The sequence below is a fragment of the Colossoma macropomum genome, unplaced genomic scaffold (assembly GCF_904425465.1).
Source record: "Colossoma macropomum unplaced genomic scaffold, Colossoma_macropomum, whole genome shotgun sequence".
Taxonomy (NCBI): domain Eukaryota; kingdom Metazoa; phylum Chordata; class Actinopteri; order Characiformes; family Serrasalmidae; genus Colossoma; species Colossoma macropomum.
Window position 1 is genome coordinate 20,438,559 of NW_023494790.1, and position 18,290 is coordinate 20,456,848.

General features: G+C 39.3%; 1 protein-coding gene across 1 annotated transcript in view; it reads left to right on the forward strand.

Annotated features, from left to right (window-relative positions):
* Positions 1-3,158, forward strand: part of LOC118809307 (cadherin-18) — a 135,073-nt gene extending 131,915 nt beyond the window's left edge. The window contains exon 12 of the mRNA XM_036572470.1: positions 2,352-3,158. Within this exon, the coding sequence (XP_036428363.1) occupies positions 2,352-2,908 (557 nt within the window). The 3' untranslated portion in view covers positions 2,909-3,158. The remainder of the gene's footprint in view (positions 1-2,351) is intronic.
* The last annotated feature ends 15,132 nt before the right edge of the window (positions 3,159-18,290 follow it).

Below are 18,290 nucleotides of genomic sequence, written 5' to 3' on the forward strand. Positions count from 1 at the left end.
TAGTCACCCTTTCATAGGCTAGAAAGCTCCAGTGTTCACCCAAGCAACCCCTTTAGGATAAAAATATCTCCCAGAGCCTGGTGCGCTTCAGCTCCTGTAACAAAACACATCTCTCAGCCTTACGCTGTTAGCCCAATCTGCATGACAATAAAAGGCAATAAAAATCGGCCTCCTGAAAACATATACATTTTACAGCTTTTCACAGAGCAGTGCTGGAGATTAATTTTGGGAATGAAAATGAAATCCACTCACGTGAAACTGTCGTCTTTACATTTTGCTTTTATAATAAAATGCTACCTTAATGTCTTTTCACCTTTGGCCACATGCAGTAGGTTGCTCATTCTCTTAACAACTGAGGTTAATGATGGGCTGTATGAATATCATTAAGCTAATGCCTTTACTATTTATAACATATTGATGTTTTTCTGTAATGTTCATTAATGCAAAGGCTGAACATCATAGAGCCAAATCTAGTGATGGAGTGGAGTGTGTCTATCTGCTAATGTCCTCATATTTGACTGTACATTCTGTACCCAGGTTGAATGTTTTCTTTAGCTGTGCAGGGATCGCTTTCAAAAAGCCTACAGTCAGATAGTAGTGCATCACTGGCACCCATGCTAATCAAGGCTAATGTGTGTTATTGACTTACAGCTCCACAACGCTTCATTGGAGCTCTGCATCCTAATAGGATATCAAAGAATCATCGTTCACACCATTGATCTCTGGTCCAGAATGTGTTTGTCCGCTGATGCCCACATTTTGTTAAGGCCATGTTTGAATGCTAATTTAATGCATGGTGGCATTCCAGCTGGGTGAATCGTTTACTTTTAGTAGTGTACGCACAGCGGGAGAAATTAAATTGTGTGGCTGACCTTATTAATTTTGCAGCGTTCACATGTTTGATGCAAGTTCTTAGTGGATCTTAATGTGTTTTTATTTTCAGACTTGTGAAGAAGCCCTTTAATGTGGATTATGAGTGCCTTTCTTTCTTTACTGTTACTAAGCTCTTACTTGGTGTCCTTTACAGCGACTATTAAATGTTGACGGTTTTCTTGTTGTGATTATATTATCTTGTCTTAATCTCTGGACCTCCTTGTGAGTATGGCTTGTGTTTAGGATAAGCTTCTAATGACAATGCCTTGTTTTGCCAGAAATGAGGGTTGTGATAATGCGTTCTTAGTTTAACCAATATTTATTACTTCTATTGTATTTTCACTTATACAATCTAACTCCAACTTTTTCAGTCACTGTTGGGACTTTGTGATTCCTGATTGTGTCTATTTATGTGCTTTAGTTAAAAGGGCATTGCAGTCTAAAAACATTTAATCTGTTATTTGTCATGTTTTATAATATTCCATAGCACAGCAATGCATTCTTCAGCCTTATTAGTTTAACAGAATAAACAAGTTTGTATCCTTTGTATCCATCATACATTGTGTCATGCAACTTTTGGGAAATTTGCTGATGTTGAGGCTAATAAATATAGAAATAATGTTCAGCTCCCTAGAAGTAATGTTAGCTATCTGGCCTACTTCTACATTAGCCAGCTGGTGGGGGAAAAATGCCAACGGCCTGCCCTAAAGTATCTGCCCCAAAGTAGTTGTAGTCTTTCAAAATTTACTTCCACCTTCAAGATGCATCATGAGAAAGAGGTTTTGCTAGTCTGTAAACTGGAAAATCTCACTCCCAGGATTATTGTGGCACTGCTGTTGAATGCAAGTAGGCATGTTTACAACAGATGTAGCAATAGTTACATTTTTTATTATGCCGGGAGTGCCCATTTAACTGAGCTGAAATATGGGTTACATTGCATTGATATGGTTGACCACACAGGCAGCTGTTTGTGGCTGTATTGTAATGATGTGCTTACAGTTTGGGCAGCATTGCAGGCCACAGAAATGTCCTCTAACTTAAGCCTGTTTCATACTCATCTGGCAAGACAGAGTGTCCATACAGTTTTAAATAATGCTATGACCAAAACTGAGCATCAACACTGATACAATGGTTGTAGAATCTTGGTTTCATGTGACAGTTGGTTTGGTTTCCATCCTTAAAGTCAGTCTGCCTTATCAAGGTGTTTGTGTATGAACCAGATTGATGAAATAATCTCTCTTCTTGCCTTGTTGGTCAACTAATACAATAAAAGCATATCAGAAAAACAAGGGGTTTTGAAGTGCAGGAGTACAGTAAGCGTACATATTTGAAATGCCTTCTTACAGTTTTTTTTCTGTATCATGCAGTTTGATTTTTCACTGATTGTATTCTAAAGCCAGCACATCTCATCTTAACCTGTGTTTGCAAATGCAATCAAAAAGGGTTCTTATTAATGACATATTTGCTTGTCTCTTCAGCCATCGTGATTCTGTTCATCACACTGCGACGGAGCAAGAAGGAGCCTCTGATCATCTCTGAGGAAGACATTCGGGAGAATGTGGTTACCTATGACGATGAAGGAGGTGGGGAGGAGGACACTGAAGCCTTCGACATCATCGCTCTCCGAAACCCAGAAGCTGCCGAGGAGCTCAAGTTCAGGCGGGACGTACGACCCGAGGGCAGCCGGCCGAGTTCATCAGGACGACCGCACCGTCGCCATGGCACCCACAGCCCCTCCTCCCTGGGAACAGAAGAGGAAATGGATGTCCGTGACTTTATCAAGCAGAGACTAGCAGAGGCGGACCAGGACACCAGTGTACCGCCTTACGATTCATTACAGACATATGCATACGAAGGTCAGGGGTCACCGGCAGGTTCCATCAGCTCACTGGGGTCAGCTGGCATCCATTCAGAACAGGATTACAAGTTTCTAGGTGAATGGGGTCCAGAATTTCAAAAACTAGCCAAACTCTATGGAGAAGAGTTTGACGTGCAATCCGAATCGACTACCAAGGACGCAGATGAACAGACTTAATTTTTTCTAGATTGATGAGAAACTATGAACAACACACACAGACAAAAGACAAGACAAACTGGCCTCTTTTGCTACCCTGGATTTCATTGTTTTATCAATAACGTGAAATGTTCTTGGACCGTTATCCTGCTGAAAAATCAGGTCAGCTACAAAGACAGACTGACTTGCATTGTTCTTCTCACCCTTTTGGATCGTTTGAACTGTAGATCCTATGAGCAGGAGAGTAAGAGTTGATTTTGAGAATAAAAATTTAAAAATCATTAAAAAAAGGAAAACACTAATGGAAAAAAAGAAAATATTTTCCCTGGTGTATATTTTTTATTGCTCAATAAAGTCCTAAATTCTGGACATATGGATATATGTGATGAAAAGTGTAACTGATCATTTCCTGTCTAATCTATTCTATATACAAGCCCATTTCCAAAAAAGTTGGGACACTGTGCAAAATGTAAATAAAAACAAAATGCAATGATATGTAAATCATTTTAACCCTATATTTAATTGAAAATAGTACAAAGACAACATATCAAATGTTGAAACTGAGAAATGTTTTTTGAAAAATATATGCCCATTTTCAATTTGATGCCAACAACACGTTCCAAAAAAGTTGGGATGGGGCAACAAAAGGCTGGTAAAGTTGTGTAATGCTGAAAAACACCTTGTGGTTGATTGAGAACAGGTCAGTAACATAATTGTATATAAAAAAGCATCCCAGAGAGTCTTTCAGAAATAAAGATTGGGAGGAGTTCAGCACTCTGTGAAAGACTGAGTGAGCAAATGGTGCAACAATTCAAGAATAACATTTCTCAACATAAAATACGAAAGAACTTTTGCTTTTCATCATCTGTGGTACATAGTAACATTAAAAGATTCAAAGAATCTGGAGAAATCTCTGTATGCAAGGGATAAGGCTGAACACCAGTATTTGCTGGCCATGATCTTTTGGTCCTCAGGTGGCACTGCATTAGCTGCATGAGCTCAGAAACACTTCTGGAAATCACTGTCTGTGAAAACAATCCATAAATGCAAGTTAAAACTCTAAAATGCAAAGAAGAAACTGTACATAAACGGGATCCAGAAACCCTGCCACCTTCTCTGGGCCCGAGGTCATTTAAAATGGACTGAGGTGTAGTGGAAAAGTGTCCTGTGGTCTGACAAATCAAAATTTTAAATTCTTTTTGGAAATCATAGACACTACATCCTCCAAGCTAAAGAACATCAGGCTTTTTATCAGTGCACAGTTCAAAAGCCGGTATTCATGATGGTATTGGGGTGCATTAGTGCACATGGTATGGTTTACTGGCACATCTGTGAAGGCACCATTAATGCTGAACTATATATACAGTTTTTGTATATATGCTACCATCCAGATGACGTTTTTTCAGGGAAAGCCTTGCTTATTTCAGCAAGACAATGTCAAACCACATTCTGCATGTGTTACAACAGCATTGCTCCGTATTAAGAGTCTGGGTGCTAAACTGACCTGCCTGCAGTTCAGACCTGTCACCCACTGAAAACATTTGGAGGGTTATGAAATAAGAAATACTACAAATGAGCCCCTGAACTGTTGAGTGGCTAAAATCGTATGTCAAACAAGAATGGGAAAACATTTCTTTTTCAAAACTTCAGCAATTGGTCTCCTCAGTTCCCAAACACTTACACAGTGTTGTTAAAAGAAGAGGTGATGGAACACAGTAGTAAACATGCCCTCGTCCCAACTTTTTTGGAACGTGTTGTTAGCATCAAATTCAAAATGGGCAAATATTTTTCCAAAAACAATCAAATGTCTCAGTTTTAATGTTTTATATATTGTCTTTGTAGTATTTTCCTTTAAAATTATGGTTTACATGATTTGCATAGCATTGCATTCTATTTTTATTTACATTTTGCACAGTGCCCCAACTTTATTGGAAATAGGGTTGTATTTTCCCTTTTGATAAAATATCCAAGTAGACAATGAAAAAAGACAGTCAGTTCTTAAACTCATTCCTAATGGATATTATGTATAAAGATGACAATATATTTTTTATAGCATTCAGAAAAATTAATACAATAGATTTTTCATTACATACAACATCTGTAGAAGAACATTTTATAAGGGAGCATATTGATCGTTTGCTCTTTCTAGCCCTGATCAGCACTTTAGTTAATTGAAGAATGTGTTATTTGTTCAAAAGAGCTTACTGTGATATTAACTATTAACTGGGAAGCTTTTATTAGTTATTGTGTTAATATATAGTACATAGGGCTTCCACAATTTTATCAAATGTTAATGCAATAGGAGCAGCGAAGATTATAGGTATATAGGTCTTGAAAGTGCAGCCTGCTCTGCTGCAATGCTCTGTGGATTATCACATTCCATATTTCCCTCACCAAAATAGCTCCTCTGTAATATAGTTCCTCTATGTGATGTCTATGCGGCTTCTTTGCCTACTATTACACTACTAGTTTGCTTTTATTACAGTAGATACCTGGGCCTCCCTGTGGGCTCCACAGACACTCGACTCTCTCTCTGCCCTCAGGTTAGGCTCTCCTCAATTCAGCCTAGATGAATAGAACGAGAAAGTAATGAATATTTTAGTATTTCTGCACACCCTCACTACACTGCCACTCTGTGTGTGTATGTGTGTGCGCTGTGTCTTTGTGTGACTAAGGGGAGGGTGTTGACTTCTGTTGGCCCAATCCATGTTTATCAGTATCTCCATGTGCTGAGAGAGCAAAAGATAAGAATGCAGATTTATTCCATATAAACACGCGCACACACTCTAATAGGAATTTTAATGATTTGTAACATTGATGCCAAAGTATGATCAGATTACAGCATATTTGCTTCAGTGTGTACAGAGAGTAAGCCCATAAGAGAGAAAGACAGAGAGAGCTAGACTAGAAATCAATGTTACAATATCTGTGGGGATATTTTTCCAAAAGTTTGTAGACACCTGGTCAGTCAACCTTTCCTCTGAAATCAAGGGTATTAATATGCAGTTTGTTCTCCTTTTTAGACTAACAGCCTGTACTCTTCTGGGAAGTCTTTACTAGATATTGCATTTGACTGTATTGTGCCAAAGTGCATTAGTGAGGTCAGGTACTGATGTTGGATAATCAAATAATCAAATGCCACTCCACATCATCCCAAAGCTATTGGATGGAGCTCCAACCTTTCACAGAGTACACAGTTCCACTGCTTCACAGCCCAATGCTGGGGGGGCTTCATACCCTTCTAGCTGATGCTTAAAATTGGGCACGGTGAAGTTAGGCTCCTGTGCAGCTGGTCCAGAGTATCCCATTGTAATGGGAAACCTTTACTTTCATAATTATACAATTTGTGTACACAATTGAATGTCTGTGTCAGCAATGGGTGCCTTAAAGTAGCTGAATTCACTATTTAGAAGGGGTATTTGGATACCTTTGGAAATATAATGTATGTGTGTGCGGGATCATCTCTTGCTATAAGCAGTTTTTTTTAAATGGACATGCTTCATTAATGAGGGGGGTCAGGAGAGGATGGGCAGACTTGTTTAAGCTGCCAGGGAGTCTATGGTAACTCAAATAACTACTCTGTACAACAGTGGTGATGAGAAAAGCTTCTCTAATTGCACAACACATTGAATCATAGAGGCAGATGAGCTGAGGCGGATGGGCTACAACAGCAGAAGACCTCTTCAGGTTCAGTCCTGTCAACGAAGAACAAGAATCTGAGGCTGCAGTGAGCACAGGCTCACCAAAACTGGACAGTTGATGATTGGGAAAACATTGCCTGTTCTGATGAATCAGAATTTTTGCTGTGACCTGCAGATGGTAGTGTCTTCTAATGGGTACTTCCAGCATAACAATGCACCTTGACACAAAGCACAAGTCATTTTAAGCTGGTTCCATGACAATGCCCCTGTTTACACTTGGTATTAACATATGATCTCTATGATCCGACTGTGGTGATTGGATCACAGTCTCATTAAGACACAGCACGTTTACACTTGCCATTTTCAAACATAGCTTCTATATCGAGATATTGATTGGATCTTGTTTCCCTGCGTAATATTTACATTTTTAAATCAGGATAGCAGTGCACCAGTGCAGAGAGTCTATATAGGTTGTGATGTGTTTAATGCTTTATAAATAATTTTTTAATCACTATAGTGTGCTCTGGGCATTTTAAGCTATAGAGAAAGAACTGAAAGGGAGTTGTGTGTGTTTTGCTAAGCACCCACAAATGAAGCAATGTTGAAAAAAAATATGGATTAAAATTAGAACCAGGAGTGGTGAGAGGTCTGTATACATTTCTTCTCAGGTGGTAAACTGCTTTTGTGTAAATAAGCCTATGTTTGAACACACACACAAAGCCTAAAAAAACTTGCTTAATGAGAGAAGTGGCAAGGATATTTAAAGTTGTGGGTGGAGAGCATGTAACTTTAGACCACAAATGTAGCCAAGTTGGCCCCATTATGTTTACACACACACAAAGATCAGAGTCCAATCACAATGCATGCTCAGGATCAAGACAACTAGATCTGAACACATTCCGTTCACAAATATGGTTATACTTGTCTTATAAATGTGTGTGGATAACATACAGATACAGGACACATATTACTAAAGTGTGAACAGGGCCAATGAATCCTGTGTACTTTAGTTGCTCCCCACTTACCAGGTCTGAATTGAACAGAGCACATTTGAAGTATGGTAGAAAGGGAACAGCATGAATGTGCAGCAATTGTAACAAATCTGCAGCAATTATGTGATGCAATCGTGTCAGTATGGACCAAACTCTAAAAATTAAAAAAAAGGGTCATCTTAAAATTTTAAGGTAACAGCTATCTTGAGTATTCAACTTGAGGGAATAAGGGTTCACCAGCACCCTCAAGTTGAGTAAACTCAAAAAGCTGAGAAAAAAGGATCTTAGAAGGCTTGCCTTAAAATTTCAAGTTGCCTCGTTTCTGTGTTTTTTTTTTTTTACAGTATAAGTAATGTTTACAACACCATGCAAAATCAATGCCACAAGGACTTTAGGCTTGTGAGGTCCTACTCAGTATTATAATGATGTTCCTAAAGGCCGTCATACACTGAATGCAATAAGAATAATGCGAAGTATTCAGAAGGCTTTTTTTATACACAATTTATTTATTTTTGTTCAATTTATTTGGACAACAAAAATGAATTTGAGTATGTGTATAACTGAAATCATGCACACCAAAAATTGGATGTCACTTTATTTGTCGTTTTGCAGGCAAAATCACAGACCAATCACTGTCATCTCAGCTGTTGGCATGGCAACAACCAGAACCTTTTGATAATCGTCAGCAGGATTAGTTGTCCTGTGCTTCCTTACAGATGGTACTAGCATCTCTGAAAGCAGCAAACGGGGATCAAACTGGGCTACAGACATGTAAACTATATGCAAAATAAATTTCCAGCTCCTGAATGGCATGGTGAAAATCTCGGTGCCTCTTTCAGTTTTCCAAAATGGACAGTAGCCTACTTAATGTCATCATTTGTTTTTGTGAAGAGCAAAAGATAGCTTTGTCTCTTGAAGATATTCTGCTTGGTTGTTGTTTGTTTTGATTCTGTAATTAATAGTTTGATGCAAAAAAATCATGAATATTCCACATGTTAATGTGGTTTATTCACGTCTTGTTCAGTGTGTAACAGCCTTAAAGCATTTATAATATTTTCATTCTTACAAATAAAATGATTAGGGTAGCCAAGGGTCTACGAGTAGGAATATCGCTTAGGGCTCCAAAATGTTCTGAAATGTGTGTGTGTGTGTGTGTGTGTGTGTGTGTGTGTGTGTGTGTGCGCGTAGTCCAGCTCCTCTTTTGACCCCATATCATTACATTCTTGTCCCACAGCTACCATTTATGTCCACCCACACCAGGTTTTTAGCCACAGGTACGACATCGCTGCTGCTCCTAATTGATGTAGTCCCCCAAATAACACATTTGTTTATGTGTAATTAAAGGTCTCATTAAAGCGGAGGGTAATAAATTTGACCTAAAAGGCAAGGTGATGAGTTATACTCACATAGCATAATGCTCAACATGTAATCAACTGCCCATCCTGTGTGTGTATGCATGTGTGCGTGTGTGTGTGAGTGGCATATGGCACATACACACTGGGGGAAATGTGCTTCTCTCAGCTTAAACAAGGGGCATTTTTCACACATGACTAGCACACTGATTGCTAAGCAATTAGTCACAGGGTGGGTCATTAAACCCTGACGCTGCGCGTGGCTATGAGAGGCTGCGGCTCAGAGAGCGTACCGGAACCAAAGACTAATTACTTTTCAAATACTGCAGAAAATCTCCAGTGGGGGTTGTCCTCTTTTATGGAGTGTGCCTTTATGGACTGTTCGTACATGAGTTAAAACAGTAGTGTATGACAATAATGAGGAGAAAACAGGTGCATACCGATTCAATGAAGCCATGCGGTCTGTGTTCACCTCCATCTCTATTTATAGCATGAGAGAGAGAAGGAAAGAGTCTGAATGTGCTGTGCTATTCTAGCCAGAACTTTTCTGCTCAAGCCAAAGAAAGTTGCTGAGGAGGAGCTTGTTTGCATGTGTTTGCAATGTACTCTAATATTTCACTTGGAACAAGAGTAAGATAGAACACTGTTCTCTGCAGAGTAAGTGTGCTGAGTAAGCACTACACAGTTTCACATCTTTTACTTTGGTCTGTTCTAATTATCATTTTCTGGCCAAGAAACTGAGGCATACTGTGGTAAAAGGCTCCAACGCTGAATTTAACAGTTCCAGCAGTGAATTATCTTTTAAACAGTTGCTTCCAACGGTGGCTCATTTTTCAGGCTGATTGGCTGGTATTCAGTTATCTAAACCAAGGTTACATTTGCATGCCTATGTCTGGACCACCTGCCAATGTGCAATTCAACAAAGTTCACTCAAGTGCAGTTTGGAGATACCAAGAGCTGGTGTTCAAACCCAGATTAGTCCTAGTTTTGGACATCAGTGGTAGAGTTCTTTGAAAAATTGCAGTTTTGATGTTACATCAAAGATGTCTTTGTACCTACCGTGTTGCAGAGATACACTGTATGGACTGAAGTATTAGGACACCTACACATTACACCTACAAGATCTTTGTTTGACATTCCACAAATCCGTAGGCATTAGTATGGAGTTGGTTCCCCCTTTGCAGTTATAACAACTTCCACTCTTCTGGGAAGCTTTCTACAAGATTTTAGTGTGTCTGTAGGAATTTTTGCTCATTCATCCAGAAGCGCATTTGTGAGGTCAGACACTGATGTTGCATGAGACGCTCTGGCTTGCAATCTCCGTTCTAGTTTATCCCAGAGGTGATCGATGGGGTTGAGGTCAGGGATCTGTGTGAGCCAGTCAGGTTCTTCCACACCAAACTCACCCCGCCATGCTTTTATAGACCTTGCTTTGTGCACTGGGGATTAGTAATGCTGGAACAGAAAAGGGTCTTCCCCAAACTTCCCACAAGAGTTGGAAGGATACAAATGTCCAAAAGGTCTTGGTTTGCTGAAGCATTAAGATTTCCTTCACTGGAACTAAGGGGTCTAGGCCAACCCCTGAAAAACAACCCCATTGCATTATCCCTCTTCCACCAAACTTTACAGTTGGCACAATGCAGTCAGGCAGCTAACGTTCTCCTGGCATTCGCCAAACCCAGATTCATCTATTAGACTGTCAGATAGAGAAGTGTGATTCGTCGCTCCACAGAAAAAGCTCCCACTGCTCCGGAGTCCAGTGGCGGTGTGCTTTACACCACTCCATCCAATGCTTGGCATTGTGCTTGGTGATGTAAGGCTTGCATGCAGCTGCTTGGCCATGAAAACCCATGCCATGAAGCTCCCAGCACAATTTTTGTGCTGATGTTGATGCCAGGGGAGGTTTGGAACAAACTTGTTGCAATGGTGGCATCCTATTACAGTACCATGCTTGAATTAACAGAGCTCTTTAGAATGACCCATTCTTTTACAAATGTTTGTAAAGGCAGACTGCATGGCTAGGTGCTTGATTTTATACACCTGTGGCAATAGGACTGAATGAAACACCTGAATTCAATCATTAAGAGGTGTGTCCCAATCCTTTTGTCCATATTGTGTATCTACTGAAGTTAACATGCTAACTAGCTAGCCCCAGCCTGTCCTGTCTCATAGTACCACTTTGTACCTCGAGGTGATAGTGAGTCACTGAAGTGTTAAGTCTGCCATCAGTCCAAAATGAGATGATGAAGAAGTAGCATACCCTCTCCTGAAAAGAACCTTCAACGAAAAGAAGTGACATAAGAAGCAAAACAAGAGTTAATACTGGCATTGCTTTCTGCCACTAGAGACAGCTTCTGGTGATAATGTGATTTTGATGCTGTAAATGTGGAGGTAAATGTATAAGCTGATGTTTTCAAATGGTTACACTGCTATTATCTAATGGCAGTGAATCCAGGTAATGAAGGCATTCAGAGACATCTGAGTATTAGAGCCAGGTGTGCTGGATCTGAACTCCACAGAGCTCCAGGACCAGGACTGGACATCCCTGCTTTAGCATATCAATACAATCTCAGTCTTGTCTCATCTATGTTTTTTTTCCGTGGAGCACCACCTGTGACCCACTCAAAGTACAGGACCCAGCAAGGAACTGTCATTGCAGACTCTGAGCTTTCTTCAAAGTATAAAAAGTGGGGAAGGAAGAAGGCAGTCATCAAAGCTTGTGGATAAAGCCTCTTAAACCCACTAGCACTTCAGCGTTTGTGCTATGCAGCCCTGGGGAAATGTTAATGTTTGTAAAGTGTATGAGCTTTATGTTTGAGCTCAATACGCAGTGTGAGAAGGATCAAGAGAGAAAGTTGGCGTTTTAAGTCGTCTAGAGGTTTAAATCTAACGAAAACAACATTTTAGAGAGTCTGAATATAAGGTCTATACAGTTTTTACTTATTTCCTTTACATAATATTCCAAAATATTGAGCATTTTTTAAAAATTAAAAAAACGAAAGTGTCATGTCAGCTTAATTGCTGAATTATGGTGCGTGATCATGCATGTTTTATATCTACAGTTTTACATTAATGGCATTCTTATATGATCAGCAGAATTAATAGCAGTAGACTACAGTTGAATTAGGAGTAGGTTCCATAGTTTACATATTAATCAGATGTTAATGGTTACTTTTTTTTTAAATACAGTGCAAAATAATTACAAGTATTTATATAGCCAAAGAAATTCAGCTCTGTGTTTTAAAAATAAAACCAAAACAAGCCAAAAAGAGAGAAGTATGAAATAAATAATAGACATAAGATTTTCAGTTTTCAGGCTTTTTTGCTTTTCTTTTTTGCTTTGCCAATCTTTGCAGCATAGAAACAACCAAAAAAGGCCTCTACATCACATTTCTTCTGCTTTACTCAGGGAATGTTCACTAAGTGAGTTCTTGATGATCTTTAAACTCGATTTGGAACATACAGTCTGTCAGGCATTCAGAGATGTATGAAAGTGCTGAGCTGTTAAGAGCTTTAAACCAATAAAAAGAGTTTGAAATCAATTCTAAACGAAAGCGGCAGTGAGAGAAGTGATGTTAAAACAGGTGTAATCTGCCCCTTCTTTCTGGAGAATGTTAGCACTGTGTGTGCAATGTTCTGAACAAGCACTAATCTGCCTATTAAAGCTTTATCCTCTGCTGGAAACAAACATTAAACTCTAAGTATGAAAAGATGAGCAGTGTCAGGAAGGGCAGCTTGTTAAGTGACAAGTGGCCACCTTAGTGATATTAACAATGTGGGATTTAAACACAAAAGTTAAAGGAGCATTCCAGCCTAAAACTAGAGAGTAATATGTGATGGAATTATGCACACAGCATTGTATCCCTCAGCCTCATCAGTTTGACAGAATTCATTAATTTATATTATTTTCCTGTATTGTGTTCGTCAATGTTCTTAAACTACAGTGCCTGGCCTATATTACACAAATACAGTCACTGAGCATTTTATTAGGTAAGCCCACCTTGTATCTACACTCATTGTCCATTTTTTCATCTCCATTTAGCATATAAGTGCACTTTGTAATTCTAGTCCATCTACTTCTTTGCATAATTTGTTATCCCAGCTTTACCCTATTCAGCAGTTTGCAAGACCCCCACAGGACCACCACAGAGCAGGTATTATTTGAGTGGTGGATCATTCTCAGCATTGCAGCAACACTGACGTGGTGGTGACGTATTAGTGTGTGTTGCGCTGGTACAAAGATGGATCAGACACAGCAGTGCTGCTGGAGTTTGTAAACATCTGAGTGGACTAGTGCACTAGTGGACTAAGTCCACCAACTAAAAATATCCAGCCAACAGTGTCCTGTGGGCAGTGTCCTGTGACCACTGATGAAGGACTAGAAGATGACTAACACAAACTGTGCAGCAGCAGATGAGCTACTGTCTCTGATTTTACATCTACAAGATGGACAAACAAGGTAGGAGTGTCTAATAAAGTGGACAGTGGGTGGACACAGTGTTTAAAAACTCCAGCAGCACTGCTGTGTCTGATCCATTCTATACCAGCACAACACACAGTAACACAGCACCACCACGTCAATGTCACTGCATGACAATGATCCACCTCCCAAATAATACCTGCTTTGTGATGGTCCATATGATGAACAGGGTAAAGGTAGAATAACAAATTATGCAGAGAAACAGATGGACTACAGTCTGTAATTGTAGAACTATGAAGTGCACCTATAGCGTAAGTGGAGTTGATAAAATGGACAATGAGTGCTGATACAACATAGGTATACCTAATAAAGTGCTTAAAGAGTGTACATGATACAACCATTGGGAATCCCTGTGGTGTCAACCAAGCCTAATTGGTAGCCTAGTCACTGAGCTACAGGCTTATAAATACAACCAAGCTACCACTTCAGTCATTCAATAAAATCATAAAAACAGTGATTCTGTCTTTATTCAGCATAAAAGGACGCCAGAGAGAACTTTCTTACTCTTTTGGACAGAGCAAAAGTGAGGAAAGGTATAGCCAGCTAACTTGCTATAATGAGTTTCTGTCCAAAATACTTTTGGATTTTCTATTAAAGGTAGGTTTATCATAATGTATAGGGCAGGTGGCACTTTCAGATGATGTAAAAAAACAAAAAACAAATGGAGTTATGAGGTTTTGATCCGACAGTTGCCACTGAGACACATACAGACACATCAATACCTTTGAGCTAGTCAGGCACTTTATAAATGGAAATCATATTCTCAGACCATTCGGCGCATTTTTGAGCAGCACTGCATGTCATGAAAGCAGCTGACTGTATGATTGGTATTCTGAAGGCATACACTGTGCCAGCAGAGCCACGTTCAAGGCACACGGCATCGTGCTGTGCAGATGTGAAATTTTGGATTAGATCTGAAGGCCTTAAAAGGGCAGGCTCTGTGAGGCACTCAGCTTCTGACCGTTTCAACAGAAATGTTATTATCGAAGCTTTATTTCTGTATCAAAAGAGTTATTTCAGGAAGAACGCACACACATAACCACATGCACCGCACGCATGGTAATGATGATTGAGGAGCTATATTTTGCTGTATGTAAGGATCAAGCATATTGTTAAAATGATGCAGTGGGAGACATATTTTAAGAATAGTAATTGTAGCACTTCACTGCCACCAATTTAACCCATTAACTTCTAAAAGCTATTCAAAATTTTCATGATGGGATCCATAGTGTGTGGCTCCGTCACCTAAGATCTCTGCGCTAAGTGCTTTGAAAGGGTTGAATTATTGTCTGACATATATTAATATTCACTTATACATCCACATACATACATACGGATGTCAGTTCTCAAATAAGCAGACCTATTTTTATTATCAAAATTCTTTCTGTAAAGAACATTTTGAGTTTCCACTCTTTATTTTCACATCAATAAGGATTAATGGCTTTAATCTGTGGAGATATAAACAGGAAGGAGAAAAAAAATTGAGATAGCTGTCATGTCAAGACTTACTAAATAATGCAATTTGTTTGAAGTGTTGCTTTTAATAGATTGATTTGTTGCAGGAAGAAATTAAGCCTGCTTAACGAAACTGATTTAGAAAAGGATGATGATGTCCTTATACATACCCTATATGACATACTCTTGTCTTTATGTAATGCATTTGTAACATGCTGTCCAAAGAGTAAATGTCCATTCCGGGGGTCAGACATTATCACAGTGTGTGACAATATGAAACTAACTCTACTCAATCCCTTAAGGTCCTTCTTTGTGACAGAGTTCACTGCAGCTTCTCATTTAGGTTTTTAAACAGCAAAATAAACAAAGTCATTGGATAACTTGCGCTTTGACTGCTGTCCAGCAAAATGCTTATGAAAGTTGAGAAAGAGGGCCCCAGCCGATTTGGCATCCATGAATATTTTATTGAGCTGTGTACGTTCCATCCTGCATATTTGTTCACAGGGCCAGGATTATAATTTGAATAATTTAGTGTGGAAAATATCACCAAACCACCGCTCCAAGCCAATTACATTTTCATGCGCGAGTATTATTCGATTAATCTACCTACATAACAACTGAACAGTCAGTGGAGGAAAGGCAAGACAGGAGCAATTCAGAGCCTTTAAAATGTGGTTTTAAGCTACACATTGAATGAAAAGTAATGGCACTTTGAGTAGTGGAGGAGTTCTATTTCATTTTATGTGCTTTTCCTAACATACAGAACATTTTTTTTAGACATTTGAACCCAGAGAGTGGTGGCTTATATGCCTTTTTAACCCCATTAATATCCCAGGCCTGTGACATATTAAGACTTATTATTCAACTACACAGACTACAGTGCAAACTAGCTGAGTTATTCTTAGGTTATGGAAGTGGGTAGTAAAACTTGGGCCCGCCGGAGGTAAAGTATTCAGTCTAAACCTTTACATGTTCCGGTATTGTATGGCCTTAGATGTTCAGGTATTGTGTGGTCTTAGATTTTGAGGTATTGTGTGGCCTTAGACATTCAGGTATTTTGTGGCCTTAGAGGTTCAGGCACTGTGTGGCCTTGTGGATGTTCAGGTTTTGGATGGCTTTATATGTTCAAGTTTTGAGTGGCTTTAAATAATCAGGTTTTGGGTGTCCTTCAATGTTCAGGTTTTGTTTTGAGTGGCTTTCAGTCTTCAGTTTTTGAGTGGCTTTAGATCAGTGGTCACCCTCCCCGGGCCTGGAGATCTACTTTCCTGTGATGTCTAGCTCCAACCACAATCTGATACATCTGCTCCAACTAATTAATGTCTTCAGACTGTATTGTTGATTGGCTGGATCAAATGGATGAGATGCCTTGGCATCAGATAAAATGGAGAGGCATCACATTAGTTGCAGGTTGGAAATAAACTCTGTATTAAAGTAGATAATCAGGACCAGGGACGCTGACCACTGCATTATATGTCCAGGTTTTGAGCGGCTTTAGATGTTTGGGTGTTGTATGACTTTAAATGTTAAGTATTGTTTGTCTTTAGATGTTGATGTATTGTGCGGCTTTAGATGTTCAGGTATTGTGTGGCTTAACATGTTCAGAAATTGCATGGATTTCATTATTCTGACTTTTTGTGGCTTTTGATAATCAGGTCTTGTGTGGCTATAGATGCTTACATATTCTCAGTGTTTATATTATTCAGATTTTTGTGTCTTAGATGTTTAAGTTTTTTTAGGTATTATATAGATTTCAATGTTCATGTGGCTTTAGATATTCAGATATTGTGCAATTCCAGAGTTTTAGAGTAATTATCTTTCACAAGGCAAGATCACACAGCATATGGAAAGAAAATCTCGCTGTACGCGAAATACAGTCACTAATAACATCACTTCACCTTCCTTTGATTTGAACATTCCTGCACAGGAAAGAGGAAAAGTTCAATTATATTGCTGTTATCAATCTCATACAGCATTTCTCTCCAGGAAACATTAGAGTCATAGTGTTGAACATATTTGACTTTGTTTATGACATCGCTACTCTCTCTGTCCATACATGTTCTGCAGCTGGATTTATCAACACAGTGACGTCAAGAGTGGAATCACATTCAAGCGCCGTGGAGCCATTAGGGATTGATCCGGCATGAAATACAAACACTTTGAAATGTCACCGTCCTTTTTTCATCTCCTCTTCTCCTGCTTCTCTCAGGCCTGCTCCATCATCTGCCTCATCAAATGGCAGACGAGGAAGAATCGAATGTGGCTGGTGGTGAAATCCCCAGAGGAGTGTTTGTTCTTACGGTGCCAGTTTCAGAATATTTTCCTCTCGCTTGGGTTGGCTTTGCGGTTTCATGTTGTTCTGCGGCCTTGAATTATAGATTCGTTCATCAAACAACCATTGCAGGATGTGGGTGGTGATTATCGACAGCTTCGCTATGAAATGCCAGGTGTACTCATTTGTCCTGCAGATAATTGGAAATTAAGATGATAATGAGCTCTGCAGGGACACTCTGTCAGGAAACCATTTATACCTTCATTCTTTCATTAAATAAACTATATCCTAAGCAAAACAGTAGACATGCAGAGTGCTATAAAGAGTGTATATGAAACATTTCTTTGTAGTTTGTGTGCGTGTATGATATGTATTTTTCTGAAGGATGATGTATTAAGAACATAAAAAACATTTTAATCAAGATCTCTTCTTCACAGATCCATTACAGTATTGACCTACGTAGCTCGTGCCTCCAGTCTCTCTCATGTGCTAACCAATATTCCTCTGAAAGATTCTCACTTGTTTCAATCCATTCAATCCACATCTCCCTGTCAGAACATTTGTAATGTCACTACTAAGCACGCAGACGACATGCAAAATGATGTGGGATCCTGCTGAATGAAAGAACAGGCACCACAGGTGACACAACTGGAAACAAGTGAATGTTAGCGTATCAGGTTGTTTCTTTCTGTGGGGTGTTGGTAATGGTGGTGGCTGGGATGTATTCATCTGTAATGAATTTGCAAAACACACTCAGGCATGTTATATCTGGTTTCTTAGACATGTAAAAGAGAAGGGAAGCAACACAAAATCCCCCCAAGGCTGACCATCAGCAGTCCACTACGGCACCACAGAACAGCACACGTGTGAGTGTGAGCCCAGTGCCACTGTGCTGCATTCTAATTATGATTCAGGAGCCTTCCTGAGATCAAAGACAAAACATTCAGTCTAACCATCAGTGAACAGTGAAAAAGAAGTCTTCGTCACGGACAGAGGAGCAGGCACAAATGTCTTGGGGTACAACTGATCTTGAACAGGTTTTCAAGCCTGTTGTAATTACTGCTCTTTCTTTGTACTATAAAGCTAAAAGAAATGAGGTATCTGTCTATGAGTAGCATGATGCAACACACTGAAACTATTATATGTACACCTCCAACTGACACATACACGTGACTGCTGCTATAGATCTAAATGGTAATCTAAAAGGTATATAA